This window comes from Polyodon spathula, chromosome 14 (assembly GCF_017654505.1).
Source record: "Polyodon spathula isolate WHYD16114869_AA chromosome 14, ASM1765450v1, whole genome shotgun sequence".
NCBI classification, from domain to species: Eukaryota; Metazoa; Chordata; class Actinopteri; order Acipenseriformes; family Polyodontidae; genus Polyodon; species Polyodon spathula.
The window spans coordinates 7594567-7612201 of record NC_054547.1 but is presented as its reverse complement, the minus strand read 5'-3'; the positions used below and the strand labels follow the sequence as shown (position 1 = coordinate 7612201).

The 17635-nt window shown below is 38.7% G+C and overlaps 1 protein-coding gene across 1 annotated transcript in view; it reads left to right on the top strand.

Annotated features, from left to right (window-relative positions):
- Positions 1 to 822: 822 nt before the first annotated feature.
- Positions 823 to 17635, top strand: part of LOC121327087 (ERI1 exoribonuclease 3-like) — a 58124-nt gene continuing 41311 nt past the window's right edge. Inside the window, exons 1-4 of the mRNA XM_041270874.1 lie at positions 823 to 938; positions 3098 to 3157; positions 3985 to 4076; positions 10200 to 10272. Coding sequence (XP_041126808.1) covers positions 864 to 938; positions 3098 to 3157; positions 3985 to 4076; positions 10200 to 10272 — 300 coding nt within the window. The 5' untranslated portion in view covers positions 823 to 863. The remainder of the gene's footprint in view (positions 939 to 3097; positions 3158 to 3984; positions 4077 to 10199; positions 10273 to 17635) is intronic.

Genomic DNA, 17635 nt, shown 5'->3' with positions numbered 1-17635 from the left:
GAAAATGTGATCTGCGGTGATTGGATGACGGCGAGCTGAATTCTATGAAACATCTATTGTCCTTTTTTTTTTTTTTTTTTTTTTTTTAAGGAGAAAATGTCATGTTAATGTTGCCAAAATAGAAACAGATAACTTGAGGCTGCTTAAAACACGATTTGGTCATACACACACACGCACATGCACGCACACGCACACACACACGCACACGCACACACACACACACACACACACACACACACACACACACACACACACACACACACACACACACACACACACACACACACACACACACACACACACACACACACACACACACACACACACACACACACACACACACACACACACACACACACACACACACACTACATACATTTATAGATATGCATACAAGTAAATTATTCTTGCAAGTAATAAAAAAAGCAGAAGTACTCATAAAAGCTGCTGCTGCCTTGTGTTTGATTATATTCTAAAAAACGAATTGAAACAATAAAAACGCAATAAGAACTTCAGGTGGTGATTTCCTACACTCTGCCTCTTTAATTTCTTGACTGTTCTATTTGCATAACTACCGTGATTTGAATTTGGAATAAAATAGAAGTACAGTACATGCGGGTCTCTTCAGTGTATTTGTGAAGTTGGCAAAACACCAGGGAGGACCTGATGGATGCCAACTTCTATTTCTTTTTTTTTTAATATCTTTATTTAGATACCCTGATGTTCAGGTGTCTTTTAGCAAATGTTTAGGGGTAAGAACCATTTGATGATGCATATTGTGACAAATAAATTCTCACTGTCTCTCTCTCTCTCTCTATTAGGAAATTATTGAATTCCCAATCTTAAAGCTGAATGGACAGACTATGGAGATCGAATCGATATTTCAAACGTATATGGAGCCGGTCTACAACCCTCAGCTCACACCCTTCTGTACACAGGTAAGGCAGATTTACGTGCCCCTGTTCCTTCTGTCTACATATTTATATGCTGGGGTGCACTTTAGCCTATTTCAAACTGTCTAAGTGATTTCCTTCACCCAGATCAGGTTGCAAGTGACCACACCTGCATGTGACTTCTCTATGTTATCCATAGACGTTACAGAAGTAACTGTTTGCAGAAATTCATGTAGAGTTAAATAGATTTTTTATTTATTTATTTATTTTAATTTTAATTTCTGCAGTTTTTCTGGGATTCTATATACTTTGTTCATGTTTATCCATGGAGAAACACATGTGGAAATTTGTGGTATAAATTAGCACAACTTGACCTAATTGTTGGCAGTTTCTGCAGTGATTAGCAAAGGGGGATGGTGTGCTTTAGGTCCGGGTTTTTGAGATACGTTGGCAGAGCTCAATTAAATGAATGTGAGTCTCCATACACCCCCTACCCCGGCTCTGTCTGACATAACAGGCAGGTTTATTGGCCCTCTTTGTTGAGTTCTGAAAGCAGGGCCTGATTATCTGCCTGTCCAGCGCTGGAGCGCTCTCCTCTTATCAGCACACTGTCATTGTGTAGCAGAGCGATGGTGTCCAGATAAGGCTCGCTGAAGAAGAGAAAAGAGCTTTGATGTTGACAGAGAAGTTATTAGTCGCCATTCAGGCCGGACAAATTTGATCGTCTGAGGAGGGTGTTTTTTAAGCGCTTGTCTAATCGTGGGGGCCATTAGAGGTCAGAGTAGCTGAGTGGTTGGTTCCATTTACTTCTCAGCTCCTCACCGGGTGGGGTTATTTAAAAAAAGGGGTCTGGCAGGTTAATATGCTCGGACCTTTCTGCCCTGAAGGCTGGGGTTCAAATCCAGTCTAGTGTCTACCGAAATTAAGTATATTTTCCATTTTATACATTACTAATGTGCATTAAATTAAGCAAGAATGATGAACTTCATGGATTTATAAATGTTTACCTGCTCGAGACAATTTTTACTCTTAAATCCATTAACAAAGCATGTTGCAAACATAATTTAAGCTCCTTGTAAACAACTGGTGTTCTGTTTGTATTCGGTTACCCAGAACAATAAATACGTTAATTGGAAATTAATTATTTGATAATATTAAGTGGATAAGAAATTGATTGGCATGTACAAACATGAACAGTCAATACATTGGATTAATATTGATGTGCAGTTGCAGTACAAGTACTACATCTTTGTGCTGCCCATAGAAAATTAAAACACAGTTTAATATTTCAGTGAGTGTAAAACAGTGCCAGAGATTATTAGAGTAGTCCTTAATACTTACACTTGCTAATTGGACTCACCTAAATACGAAAAAGTGAATAACACAAGCACCTTAAGGAAGATTAACTCTCTGAAATGAGAATTTCTTCTTAAAAGGTATATTATCTTATTACAGGAGAGGGGAAATCGTTTTGGTGGCCAACTGAAAACTAAATTAGTGCACAGAATTCCAGAGAGTCATTAGGGATAATCGGAGTTTAATTGCAAATTTTAATCACTTTGAGAGCAATGCTTCTTGGTGAGTTGTATATTGTGCATGGCCATTAGCGACCTCTTTGGTCAGACGTGGTATTTTCAGTCGACGACATGGGCTTTTTGACTAAAAGGGAAAAAGAAAATAAATCCAATTTGTTTGCTTAATTCTCCTGGACAAAACAAATTACAAATATCTCGGCGATTAATCCATTTTTTTTTTTAGGTTTCCAAGTTTATTTAGTTGCATAAGCAAACATTTAAATGGCATAACTAAACATTTTGAAACTCAGTTTAGTGATTAGTGTCAGTGAAATAACTTGTCTGGTTGTTTATAACGCGAGTATCAAAGGTGGCCAAGACAAGGACTATACTACAGCATGATAGCAAGCAGGACTAATACTTCATGAAGAAGCATCCAGCTTGAATAATGGAACTTTGTTTTAACTTACACAATTAAACTTTAAACTCTGAATTTTAGAACTTAGGTAACTGTGTGGATAATTTTGATGCCACTGTATTACGTGCGTGTGTGTGTGTGTGCTAGGTAATGATTCTTTAAGTAGTGTCAGTGACAGGTGCCAGATTCCTCTGTTTGTGTTACGCCACCCTTGATCCTAATTTGATATTGTTTAATGACCTCCTAACGTTATTGGTCTTTGTTTTCAACAGTTGATCGGAATCATTCAGTCCATGGTTGAAGGGCAGCCCACACTCCAACAAGCCCTGCAGGTAAACAGTCAGTGGTGTGTGACCCCTGACACCTGCCCTTTGACCTCAACTGCCCCCAGCACCTGACAGACCATTGATGTGACCTGAGTGATGTCTCTGTGATTACCACTTGATTAGAATAACATTTCCCAACACTGCCTTGACACATGGCACAGTGTATTGAACAATTGATTTTGTATTCTTGGTTCATGCTGGGGGACTGAGACAAGGGAGCAATCATGACATTTGAACTATCCCTAAGCTTAGACCTGTCTGAGGCTTGTTACTGGCGTTACAAATCTGGGCAACACTTTATAATAAGTGTCATCATTTTAAATGTAATCGCAGTATATCTAAACTGACACACATTTTCCTATTGTAGTTATTTGAAGTAAGCATGTACTATGTCACATTCTAAACATATTCATAAGTAATACTCAGCATTAATGAAAAGCACTTCTTTAAAGTTCCATCCAAATCTCAGAGAAATAAAGGAATAGGTTAGCTCGATATTTGTACCACTATATCTTATTTCATTTTTTTGCTGAAACATTTTCCAGGGTTAAATATATATAAACATGAAACAAATGCGAGCAAGAAATTCACTAAGTCTGTGTTTATTAAAAATCTGCTTTGAGTTTATATACAGTATAGGTATACTTTATGTACCCAAACATTAGTTGCTGTAAATTTGTCCATAGTGGGACATACAGTATGCAATAATACACTCCTATAGTATTGTAGCCCTAAAAAAAGACACACTGAACCTTATCGATTCTTGTTCTTGTAAAAGTTATTAACTGGAAAATTAGTGTTGTTTTATATCCTAATTATTTTATTTCAATCAGATGGTGGCTGAATGGATGGATTATGAAGATCTGCCAAATCCAGATGTCAGCTCAGTGTTTGTAATTTGTGGCGACTGGGACCTCAAAACAATGTAAGTATGGGCACACAACTTATAATACAGTGTTACGTATAATGGCTTGGATAACGTTTTGAAAACGAATATTTAAATCGTGAACGAATGTCCGAACATGAAAATTTGTCTCGGCACAAAAAAAAAATTGCAAAATATAAATAGGTAATTTTTTTTATTTAGCACTCAGCAAAAGATAAAGACAGACAAAGAATATTAGTGACTGCTACTGCTGCTCCTGATACCTGGGACCTTTGCTTGAACTAGCACATCAGCATCTTATTTTGTGAGCATAGCTTGCCTTAACAGCAGCATCACCTATGCTGCAAGCATTAGTAAACATCAATTGTTGCTTTTTCAGTGACTGTGCTAATTCAGATTATTTATTTTCATGCAACGTTCCTGTATATGTATCATATTTCTTGCCATGGTTTGCTTCGTAGTGTCTTTTAATGTTGTATTATTTCACAACAGCCACATGTTTCTTACAAATTAAGCACATTGGCTTTCCATGCATGCCCTCAAAGAAATCAGAATTTCCCAATTCTCTTAACACCCAGCACTCTTGTCCCACCTTTCTCTTCACGGACAAAGACATGATGGCACATGTCATTACAGAAGTTACAAATCAGAACTGAGTGAAAGCCTTGTACTGGTATCACTGGTGTCGTAACACAAATCAGCTGACGCACTGCCGTCTCACCCACATGGTCGCCGATTGACATCAATCACAGCAACATGACAATTCGTCTTGCTCATGTGTTCTAAGTAAATATGCTATGTATGATCATTTTTGTAAGTACAATCATTTTTATGTTTTGGGTTCGTCTTTGTATTTTAATAACTGTCACTGGGCCCACACAAAGCGCAATAGTATCGGATCAGGCCCGCCAAAAGAAACAAGTCTAACACCCCTGGTTTAAACTAAATGGTGAATCTTCCAGTGGGTCCCAAGCTTACTGCAATATTTCCTTTCCCCTTAGATCCTATTACTCCTACTGGTAAGGCTTCCCCTGCACTGTGATTGTCCAGTGGCAACAGCTGAATTACTGGATGTGTTTTACATTTAAAACTTTCAATAGAGGTGTGGACTTGTGTTCCCTGCATTCTCAGCACTAAATCTCTTATACTCCCATCCCCACTGCTACCCCCTGGGCCACTAGGCTTTGTTTAATTAGGTCAAATATTGTCACCAGGTAAAGACTAAATGAAAAGAATGGTCTCTTTGAAAAGCATCCAGAGGGATCACACACAATGTTATACTTATTCCAATAAAAAGTAGCAAACCAACCATAATTGTTTCAAAGTCAACAGTTACAAACCCCATTCTCAATAATACAAATATATAATACTATAATACTATATAATACTGTGTCTATAACAGAGAGAAAGAGAGTAGAAAGAGAGTAGAAAGAGAATAGAAAGAGGGACAGAGAGGTGGCCAATTAAGGCAGAGTAGTTAGAGATAAAGTAGTTGAGAGAGACACACTTCAAGAGAGACTAGAAGAGTAGTACAAGTGTAGTAATAAGACACTGGGAGAGTGTAGTAAGAGGGAGGCCGGGGAGACAGCTAGAAGATAGAGTAGCAGTGCAGGAAAGATGAGCTGTCTGTCGGTGACAGCGTGTGACAGCCCCTAAAGCAGCTGGGACCCTGGGAGTGTGACAAGGAATAAAGAAAGAAGCGTTATTGTTTAAATCATTGATTGCTTCCTGCCTTCGACCCTGACGCAGCTTTCCTTAAAAAAAAAATGTAAAAAAGAACTAGAAAAAACTAAACACTTTCTTTCTCTTTGTTGTTATCCATATCTCTGTGCTCATATCTTGTTGTATCATATAAATAATAATATATATATATATATATATATATATATATATATATATATATATATATATATAGATATATATATAGTGTAAACTATAATTTTGCATTTAAAATCACATTTGAAATTTAAAAATGAAACTGTAGCTACAAATATGCATAACTGAAGCACCATAAGAATCTTGCTATCTTCTAAATTGTGTATGGATTGATTAGCACTTATTAATTATTCCCACAAATGCATAACGTCTGCAGGTACTCTCAGCTCAGTCCTCTGTGGCTGGCATTCTTCAGTGGACAACTATATAGTAGGAATATAATAGATCCTCACATTACAGAGAACAGATTTAAATGAGGTTGAATTACGGGCAGAGACAGTTTTGTCCCCTAATACCTCTATATTTTCAAGACATACTGTAGTAGCTCTACAGATAGGCAACAGCATTGTGAAAAAGAACCCAAATACACAGAGCCACTAGTGGTCAAATGTTAGAATTGCGTTTTGTTTGGCTGTAATTTTAAACTTGCGCTTAGTGCACCCACATTGTACACATCTGACATGCTTTAAAACAGAAAGGATCAAATAAATGGGTCTATCAGTAAGTAATGTATTGTTCAGAACCAAGCAACAGCAAGAGTGTGATTAAGCGATTCGGAACCAGAGGCAGTAAATGGGCTGTACCAGCAGTGTTCTAGTGTTACTGTGCAGCAGCAGAAAAGAAACCCGGCTTTTGATGGAAGAGGAGAAAAAAAGTCCTACCCTTCAGCAGCAAAGTGGCTAACAGTGAGATGTAGTGACAGACAGAGAGCTGCGTTCACTGGAATCGTCTCTCCTCCCCTGCAGGCAGCCTGTCTCTTTGTTAGCGGAGAGGGTGACAGTGACGTGACACTCTTAAAATAATTATTAACAAAACGCACTGCTGACTGCAAACAGCCTGCTCTCCTCAATGATGTGTCACCAGTGATTAGCATGGGTCCTGCCATCTCCCAGCACTTGCAAGAGAGAGGAGGAGGAGGAGGAGAGAGAGAGAGAGTGAGAGCGAGAGCTCCAAGCCCCCTGGACAAGAAGAAATAAACACAGGAAAGTGACACCTGGCTCTGTCGACTGATGTAAAGAGACATCCCCAGACCTCTCCCTCTGCCTTAAACTCGCTGCTCCTGAGGCGGGCGGAAACAAGTGGCTCTCAGAACTGGAGATGGAAATGGGAGTGGAATCCACTTTCTAGCCATTTTATTTAAACAAAAAGCAACATGTTAAACTTACAGTGACCCTTGGCTATTCAAATCCAAATAGCCTGACAGTGCTTTTTCCTCTGAATCTTAGGAACAGCCCTGGTAGATTGAGATTTTTTTTTTTTTTTATTAATTAGCAGTGACTTTGTTAAATGTCTGATACGAGACAGAGTTATATTACCAAATGCAAAATTGATTTATTTTATTGCCAAATTTAACCTTGAGTCATTCACTTACTTATTTGTAGTTACCGATCGATTTCATATAACATATAAAATAGTGATAATAAAATCACAAGCTTGTAATAATCACCACTGATCATTAATATCTGTGATTACATTAAAAATAACAATTTGAAATGCTCTTCGGTTGGTGGTAAACAGAAAATGCTGTAAATGGCATCCCTTTGCTGTGGATTGCATCACAATCTGCACACTGCATGGAGAGGGGCTGATGTGCTCTCTGGCTGTGCTGGGTAACTAGCTTGCTGGTGGGTGGGATTGGATGATAGGGTGACAGAACTGCTTTGATGGGCTCATTCAATATTTATGGAGGAGTGGAGAGTCACTGGCTTGACCTGGGGGGGGGGGGGGGGGGGGTCAGCCAATTAACTGGGACAGTCTTACATTTTCATAGCGGGAATCGGCCAGGACTCTGGAGAGTTCTGACTGCAGAGGGAAGCTGCCTTGCGCAGGATAATGCATCTTTACTGTCGGCGTGACTGGCTTTCTTTTCTTTTTCTGTTTCTTTTAAATGTGTAGTTTTCCCACACAAATATCTGGGAAAACTATATATACAGTGCTCCTTCGCTATAACACGGGTCTCGGGGAACACACAATATGAGCGTTATAACCGAAGAGCGTTAGAAACTGGCGAGGGGATGGGGTGCGCTGCGGGACACAACACACATCTGACTAAAATACAAAATAAAATAACTCCCTCTCTATAATGCACATATAGTGAAGCAAAAATGTAACTTTCCGTGAATTAACCATGCATAAAGCATCATGTAATCAACACTATATTTTTTACAAAAATAAAAAAAAAAAATGTAACATTCCCACTCATGGATCATTTTAAACTATAAATAGCCTGGCTAAATGGCGGTCGGGAGTTCAGTTTGAAGCGACAGACAATCAAACATAGTGCGAGAAGGAGAACGGTTCGGGAGAGAAGAAGAGGGAATGGGCTCGCCCCAGGTTTGGCTGCCGGAGCTGGGCTGAAGTGTCTCGTCTCCCGGAGAAAGCCGCAGCTCCTCTCGCAGCAAAAAAGTAAATACGTTAGGAAAGATAACCACGTAATAGGCCTAATATTTATTTAGTTATAAAATGAATGCTGAATAAGATGTCTGTGTTGTAAAGTACCAGCACAGCTTTTCATCAGTTCAAATAGTGTATCAAAAGGGAGAGACAGAACCAGAAGTTAGACACGTTTTGCAGACAGTGTTACATTGTCAGGATCAAAAACACATGACGTACGCCAAAATGCTAAAACACGTGAATATTCCCAAAATTAACACCTGTGCCTTCTGCCAGTTCTGTTGTCAATTCAACGCTTGTTCTATTCCTTAAGGATATTATCTTCAATTATTTCTCATCCCTGTTAGACAGCTTTCTGGGTCTTCCAGCCCTGGGTTTGTTAATTACAGATAATGTTTCTCTGTACTTGTTGATTATGCTTCAGATACTACACCTGGAAAAAATCAAGTGATGCGAGCTATTTCACTCAATGTTTTTGGATGATACTGGACCACCATCACAAAGCACTTTACAAGATACAAGACTAGGCTGTGTGAACTATGCATCAGCTACAGAGTCACTTACAACAACGTCTCACCCGAAAGACAGAGCACAAGGAGGTTAAATGACGCTCAGGCTCACACAGTGGCTGAACTGGGATTTGAAATGGGGACCTACTGGTTACAAGCATGTTTCTTTAACCACTGGACCACACGGCTTCTTTAAGTGTTTAAAGAAATTTAATGTGTTCATAGAAATTGCATATTTCTTCTATCTAATGTATTGTGGTTTGCGGTTAAAACAGCTTGAGGTAAAATCCAGGAAAAATAATTCAGACTTGTATCAGTTTGTGCTTGAGGATACAGTGGCACTGTGTCAGCATGCTCAGGTGTGTTTGAGATAGATTTCAACCTCTGAGATGGTGGTGTTCCATGTGTGAGTGCTTGTTGTGTCTCATTAGCCCAGCACTGACTGACACGCTGCGTATTTCCAGCTAACACACACACACACACACACACACACACACACACACTCACAGTGCTGATATTTCTAACTGTTCACTGCTGATACACTTGTTATAAAACTACTTCAGTCCAGTCTCTCTGATATAACTAGTGAGTTTTATAAAATTCACCAGTTATTAATTTACTTATAGTTCACATTGATTTATTTGTTTAGTTCTGGGTTTTACAAGCAGATGTTGTTTTCATGTTGCTTCTATGGTGGTTCTAAAAGTTTGCAATAAAAAAAGTAGAATAACATACACTCTTCTTGACATTGTTGTTTTTTTTTCCATCCATTATCTGTAACCACTTACCCTTATAGAAGGTTAAAGTGAGCTAGAGCCTAACCCACACAAAAAGTGTGCAAATTTCAGCAAGTCCCCTTGTGACCCCCTTAGCTAAGGGGTGATTGGGCACAGATTTTGCTGGGAAGAATGCTATTGAACAAGTTTGTCTTGCTAAGTTTTTCATTACACATATGTTTTCAAAAATGTATACAGGTACGCACAACAGAACAACCATCTGTTCTCAAGTATTAGGGTCTCCAAAAGCACTCTCTTACTGGCAAGTGACTGCCAAGACAAGAAGACATAATAGGCTATATGAAGCTTATGAAGGGTAGGGAAATAGACCTGGAAATCTTGAAAGTGTTAATAGAAACACTGTGGTCATTGCTGGGGTTGATTGAGGTTGTGTGGCAGTGTTGAATTGAGTGGAAGGCCTTAATCTCTTCATTGCACCATCCTAGCAGTTGCCGCTCACTCTGAAAGCAGCTTAATGAAACAGAGGGTTTTTTATTGTCAGGAGTGGTGCTAATAGAAACAGCCTGCTTTATTTTCTCTCCTCTTAGGCTGCCAGGACAATGCCAGCACTTAGGACTGCAGGCTCCTGATTACTTCAAGCAGTGGATTAATCTCAAAAAGGTACTTTTGTTAGCAACAACAAAAAGGAGAATCGCTGTTTTTGAGATGCTATAAAGCCCAGTCCTATTTGCATTGAAATGAGTTGTTATGTTCTACCACCCCCCACCCCACCACCCCCTCCATTCAAGCCTGTTGCAAATCTTCCATCTATTTTATTTTTTGTAAGGATCTTCCCTTTGTGTCATTGGTAGATAGCGTACACTAACTTAACCAATGGAACAAATGCCACTTCCTTATCTAGAAAGAAAGATTTGAAAATGAGCTGTACATGTCCAAGAGACAAGGCTGCTGTTGAGTTTCAAAGGTCATTTGGAGCCAATGCAGGATCACAAGGCAGACACAGATAAGCTCACTCTACAGTTTATCACTCTGCAGAGTCAGAGACACAAAGGGGGTCAGCCAGCCCACTTTTCAAATGAGAGGGACTGGTGTGTCCAGTGATAATGGCGTCTTAGCAGAAAAATCCGCGATCGATTTCGAATCTTTTGACAAACTTTGCAGATTTGTGCTTGTGAGTATATTATACCCATCCTGCCTAGCTGTATGAACTATTGGGTATTCGCTAACTAGTTCATAAATGTGTGATGAAGCATCTCACAGAATTATCACTAAAGACTGAGTTAAAAAATAATTACAGCTTTTCCTTTTTAGTGCAGATTATATAAAAACATTTAATCGTGACATTGTTTATCAATTAATCATCCAATCTTCAATCAATCACTCACACCTGTTTGCTTGTGATATGAAATTGTATTGAAAGACAATTCCAAGTAACACAAAGTATTAACATAATGCTCTTTACTGCAAATGTTTCATAATGCCAGCTAATGTTTAATATACATATATTTACTTACATGTCATTTTACAGTTTGAAAATATTTGGTTACATGTAATTGGAGGTAAGCCAAGGTCTTTAGAAGTACCCTCCGCCATTGTTCGATTTATTTTTCGCTCACTGTTTTTTTGGTAAACAAGCTTAATCTATTATTTTTTAATCGATCAAATCCCACAGGTGTGATTTATCAATTAGTCATTAATCAATTAAAACTCCTAGACTATACATATTCGTCACAATAAACACTTGATCATAAATACTAACGTAAAAATAAGAACCCAATCAAGTGGACTAGACGAATGCCTCTGTCGTATAAGAAAACATGTTATAGTTCAAGTCGCTGATTCAGACTTCAGGAGAAACATTTGTCTTACCTCGAAAGTTGAAAAGGAGGCAGATTTGGTGGTGTTGTCTTACTCATAACTTGTTTTATTGGATACACTGACAGTGCTAATATTTTCAACATAGGCTCATTTATTATATTAAAAATCTTGAAATTCTGATACATGTGTGTATCAGTGTGTGTATTATTGGCGGCATAAAATGTACTGTACCGGTATGGTTATATATGGTAATTTCTATGTGTAAATTTCCTGATTTCAATCGGGCAGTGTGTGATGCCCGCTCTCAGGGGTGTTTTTTGCGACGCGATCTCCGCCATCGGGCAGTGTGTACCTGGCTTAAGATATATATATATATATATATATATATATATAGAGAGAGAGAGAGAGAGAGAGAGAGAGAGAGAGAGAGAGAGAGAGAGATAGATAGATAGATAGATAGATCATTTTAATCTATTCTATTTATTTATTTATTTATTTATTTTTAAAATTCATTTGATTATTTACATGCCCTCACAGTACCGTGTGTGTTTATTTCTAACATATAATGGCATTGATAAAAAGACTCCTTGTTGAAACTGTTGTGTAAACACATTTGTAAATTCCTTGATACTTTCTATATTTAATAACAGTTTGTCAAACAGCATTTATCTTTGTGGTTATGAAAGTACGTAAGTCACCTCACCAGCATATACAAGTGATAAATAAACCAAAGCTGTCATTAATTAGCTAAAGCTGTAATTAAATAAACAGTAGACAAGAGCTTTCTATTACCCTAGCCACACTACCTAAACAATGTGAGATTTTAAACCATGCGTTTACCATTCACTTAATTCGCAGTCACGTTGTGTCTATATAGTTCATTCGAATGTGTCTCAATTTTCAATTTTTTTTTGCTATTTAGTTCCATCAGTTTCACAGTTTACCTGCAGGGGTAATAAGAATCTGAACTTTAAAGTCCAACCTATACACTTATTCTTTGTCTTTTTTTTTTTTTTTTGTCTTCTAAAAATGTTTGCTCCGACTGGAATGCATATGACATTATTCTGTGGCTGAGTTTGTTGTGCTAATGCAGCCCTTAAAGCAGCTATATAACTGACCACATACAAAACCAAATCTGTTCTATTATTTTTCATGGGGAGGTGCACTATTTAATTGAAGTCCCTCTATGACTTTCACCCTTTAAAACACCCCCCCCCTCCCTCTACCCCCGCTACCCCCTCTACCCCCACACGGGTACTATCCCTAACATCTGAACCTACTGATCACTCCATTCTTCCCCTTTCGTGTTAACATGTGTTGCCTTTGGGGTAATCAGAGAAAAAGAAAACGTCTTTTTACAATTACCAGCTTTCTGAATATTAAAATGTCTCGCTGCATCGCCAGGGTTATTTTGATTGGTATTTTAACCTTTGACTACCCTATAAAGCAAGCGGCTCTCTGAGCCAATATTAGAGGACTGAAATTTAATTCCGAAATGATTCCACATAATAAGGAAGATGGATAATGTATGCATGAAGGATATTATGTTTGGGCTAAATGCAGTTGGGGCCAGGGCTTTGGAGTTGAATAATCACAGTGAGTGAGTTATAATCTGTAGGATAGAAATACCTTACTGTCAGAGCCGAGAGAAGAACTCTTAAATCAAGCCAGAATAAAAGGGGGAAGGAGGGAATTGAGAACATGGAGGGCCAAAGGCATCGAGCGATGTTCTTTAACGAACTTTCATTAGTTACTGATGTCCTTTTGTTCTCAGTTCAGCCTCTTCCTTTTCTCTTGGCTTTCTCTTTTTTTTTTTTTTTGTCTTGTCCTGTTCCTCGTCGTCCCTCATTGCAAGATAAGCATCTTTCGAGTCTTAGCAGCAGGCTGTGAACCATGTGTGAAAAACACAAACATTACATAACCAGAGCCGTGCCTTTTGTCTTGTTTACTGTTGTTCTGGTGGAATTAATGCAGCTTTCACTATTTTTTTGTGTGTGTCTTTCATTGTCATATTTGCTTCTTTTGATTTTTTACCATGTGAAATGTTATTAGACCAACTGAACAAGACTGTAAACCCTCCATGAAAGTGTTGGTTTAGTTTAATCCTACTGAACCGCTAAACTCAGATACAAAGGATCGTGATCAAAATACAGCAGATGCAGTTTTATTTAAGTGTTAAGTGTAGCACATAACATTTAAATAATTACAACACCATAACAACAGAGGGGAGAAAAAAAGGAGCTCCCTCTGTTTAGAAGTATAACAAGCTTATGTTTAAAAAGCATTTTGTGAACCTTGTAAACTGTGAAAGTTAATCAAGGTGCTATTAAGATTCTGAATATGTAACTTAATTTTTTACCCCCAGAAGATTTGGCAAAGAAAAAAAAAACAAAAGGAAAAAAACAAATAGAGGAATTGTTGCACAGTACAGTACATTAATCTCTTGTACTGTACTCTGCGACACCAGGAAGGCCTAGCTTCCTCTTCCTGAAGTTCCTTACTCAAGTCTTTCTATAACTCTCACTTTCCCCACTCTCTCTCTCTTTAAATTTCTCTCTCTCTCTCTCTCTCTCTCTCTCTCTCTCTCTCTCTCTCTCTCTCTCTCTCTCGCTCTCCTTTTGTTCTCCCTTGCCTATTTATCACAGTGTGAAGGTTGAAAGAGATATTATTAATCCTGGCGAATGAAGGCAGGGTTAGTGGTATGGATCGCATTGTGAAAGGTGTAATGATAGGAGTCCTCGCTTGGCCAGTGGCCTGTGCCTCTTTGATGAATGGGGAGCAGGGCGAAGTGACTGGCGCTGGCTGGTAGGCTGCTGGGATGTATGCTTCCCTACCCGCCGTCTCTTTCAGAACCCCTCACCCGGCACGGCCCAGTCACAGAGCCAAGGGGACAGCGGAGAGACACACAGACATCTCTCTCTCTCTCTCTCTCTCTCTCTCTCTTAATATAGCATCTCTCCTCGTCCCCCTCTCTCTCTCTCTCCTCCTCTCTTCTCCGGTCCTCTTTCCCGCCGCTCTCTCTCTCTCGCGCTCTCTCTCTCTCTCTCGCTGAGTTTATCTTTCTGTCTCAAATTCACTTTTAAAGGGTTTGTTTTTGACTTTCATTGCTTTTCGGTGTCCTTTCTTATAAAGTATATCTATTTATCGTTCTGTCTCTCTTCATAATACTCTCTATTTCTTTCTCATTCACTCTTTTATATCTTTGTAGCTCTCAGCAGCCTTCCAGTCACAATTGTATTTCTATCTGTCTTGCTTTCACTAAAATGTTAATATGTTCATTTTTTTCCTGTTTTCCTTTTCTTTTTCTGTTGTCCTTTTCTTCAACGCCGTTTCTCTCATTTTTTGCATACTTCTTTCTTTCTGAACATGCTGTGCTCTCATCTCACCATCTTCTTTATTTGTTTATTCTTCCTTTTTTCACTTTCATTGTTCTTTTACTGATTCTAGTATTTCTGTCCTCCTTTCTTTATCTCATTTCTGTTTACCTCTTTCTTTACTGTTTTTCTGACAATCCTCATTTTTAATGTTGTATCTCTTGTCTTGCTTTGCTTTCCTTTCCTTCATAGAAGCTCTCTGTTTTCTTCATTACTGCTAGGAACATGTAGAATATCTTACTGAAGACTGCAAATCTATCAGTATATTTAAAGTTTATTCCGAACCAACACTGTTCAACAGAGAATTCTCCACTTTGTTCACCAGCATCCGGAATCTCTTTTCTGATACTAAATGACTGTATGTGAACTGTCTGAGGCAAGAGGCTTTGCAGATTAATCATATTGCTGTTGCTTTGTTCTTAGCATGGTTGGAAAATAGTTGGGACATTAAAGAGTTAAGTCCATAGCCCTATAGATTTAGCCACAGGCTTCAACAGATTGAACAAATACAATTTTACACTTTGGAACACAAACTGGAATGTGTTTTTACATCACTGCGTTAAAATATGCCAGTTTAGAAACTGCTAGATAACACATTAATTTTAGTGCGAACAACTTAATAGAAACCAAGCCAACCTTTTAAAACAAGTGTCATCTGTTGGAAGAAGAGCTCCCAAGTATACAGTGTCACTGTGGACTAAGACAGGGAACAGCGAGAGTTTGACTAGCCAGGATCTCTGAAGCACAGAGAACCAGTTTGATACACTCCCGGATACAGCAGCCAGCCGAGGAGATGTTTTCAGGAATTGGGGATGTTTTCAAATTTCATTTTTCTGCGCATCAGAATCTCTTTGTTCTTTTGTTTTTTTCCAGGCTTTTCACATGTCAATGCGTATTGCTTAAGAGCTTCATGTCTTATCCTGTACAGCTTGCAAAACGACTCAAACATTGGCTATATTATGCATATAGTGAGTGACTTTAAAAAGTGTAAAGGGTAAAATCCACTGTTGGATATACATATGTATCTGTCGAGAGAGATTTTTAACATAGTCAAACCCCATCAGCACTACAACTCTATTGCTGGCGAACAAAATCATATGGACATACATTGCTTCTTTTCAAAGCCTTGTTATTTGGACTAAAAAGGTTGTCGTTTAAATTAAACTAACATTAGCTAATAAATAAAAAAGCTCATGGGATCTGAGGGTATTAACAAATTAAAACATGGTACCCATATCCAAGCAGCATATACGTTAACAGTTTGTCATAATAAAAAGTGCAAATATTTTTCTCATGCATATGTAGTAACATTCAGGCGAATGGGAAACGTTTTGATACCAGCAGATGTTAATGACCTGCACTTTCTTGCAGCAATAACAATCTCACTTCAACACAAGATTTTAAGCCAGAAATCTCCCGCTCCCCAAAACATAAAATAATAATAATAATGCAACATGATTAGCATAGATTTAATATCACACGATATATCATTATATTATTACCCGATGACAGATGTAATTGAAATACACTTATTGGAGCTCAGAGTTGTGTTTCATTCAATCAGAGCCCCCTCTAGGGGGGGAGCGAGGGGCTAAAAATAATCAGCGGCAGAGGAAATTGCAGGGAACACAAAGAATCGTGCTGACTGCCAATATCCTGAACTAAGAGCAGCAGCAGCAGCAGCCCCCTCGGCTCATTGTGCCTCAGAGACAGAGAGAGGTAGGGAGGGAGAAAAGGAGAAAGGTGACCCTGCCCCACTCAACCTTTCACTGGGACAAACTCCAACATTTTTAGCCCTTGTTTCTAATTAATTCCATAGGTGTGTTTGAAAAAGTCGGGGGGGGGGGGGGCGGATCTGTGGCACCATCAAAAATGATTTCTACAGTTTAACCAGAGATAATTGCAGGATATATCCACTGAAAAAGATTACAGTGCTATTTATGACACACGTTATTTCCCTGTGCTGTGATGCTATTGACTCCCAGGCATAAAAGATTACCCCCTGAACACAAAACTGCATTAGCAAATAAATTGATTGATTTCCAGGCAATACTTTGTAATTTATAATAGTAATAAAGTGCATGTATTCTTATTTTATACAATTTTAGTATGTTTTGTTCATTTACACTGCAATGAGATTTTGAAATCAGAGAAGAGAAGCAACACAGTTTCTCATATATGTATAATCATATTCTTACAAAAACTAAACCTAAGCTGACAACAGTTAGAAAAACAGGTATTTCGGTCCTGTTCTAACTAATCTTTCTAATCCTATTCGAATGAGGTCTTGGAGGATTTAAGCATTGGAAAAGACCATACCTACATGACAACACAAGCATAGGAACACACACACACACATACTGTAGGCAAAGCAAGTGACACAATCAGACGCTAAGCCCCATGTGCACGCCTGCTTTGGTATGTATTTGTGACAGGACTGACAGTGCATGGCACGCTCTGATTATGCCGCTGCAGTTTCTTCCATTCTTCCAGCCTGGCAATGTAATTTCCAGCCGGTGATCAGTGTATGAATGTAATAGCGGGCTGTGTTAGGTGTCAGAATATTAGAAGTGCTAATGGAAAAGCTCCTCAATTCACATGGGAACACCATTACTGGAGGCTGTCACAGCCCGCTGGTCAGTAAACTAATGGGGCAGAGTGGGAGGAGAGCAAAGGGGAGAGAAGAGAGTTAGAGGAAAAGGGAAAGACAGGACAAGTAGGGGTGTGAAGGAGAACAACTGGATGAGAAAAGGGTTGGAGGGAGTGGATAGGAGGCAAGAAACCATAGTGGTTGCTCAGTGAAAGGTGATCTGGAATATCAAGGTGTCATT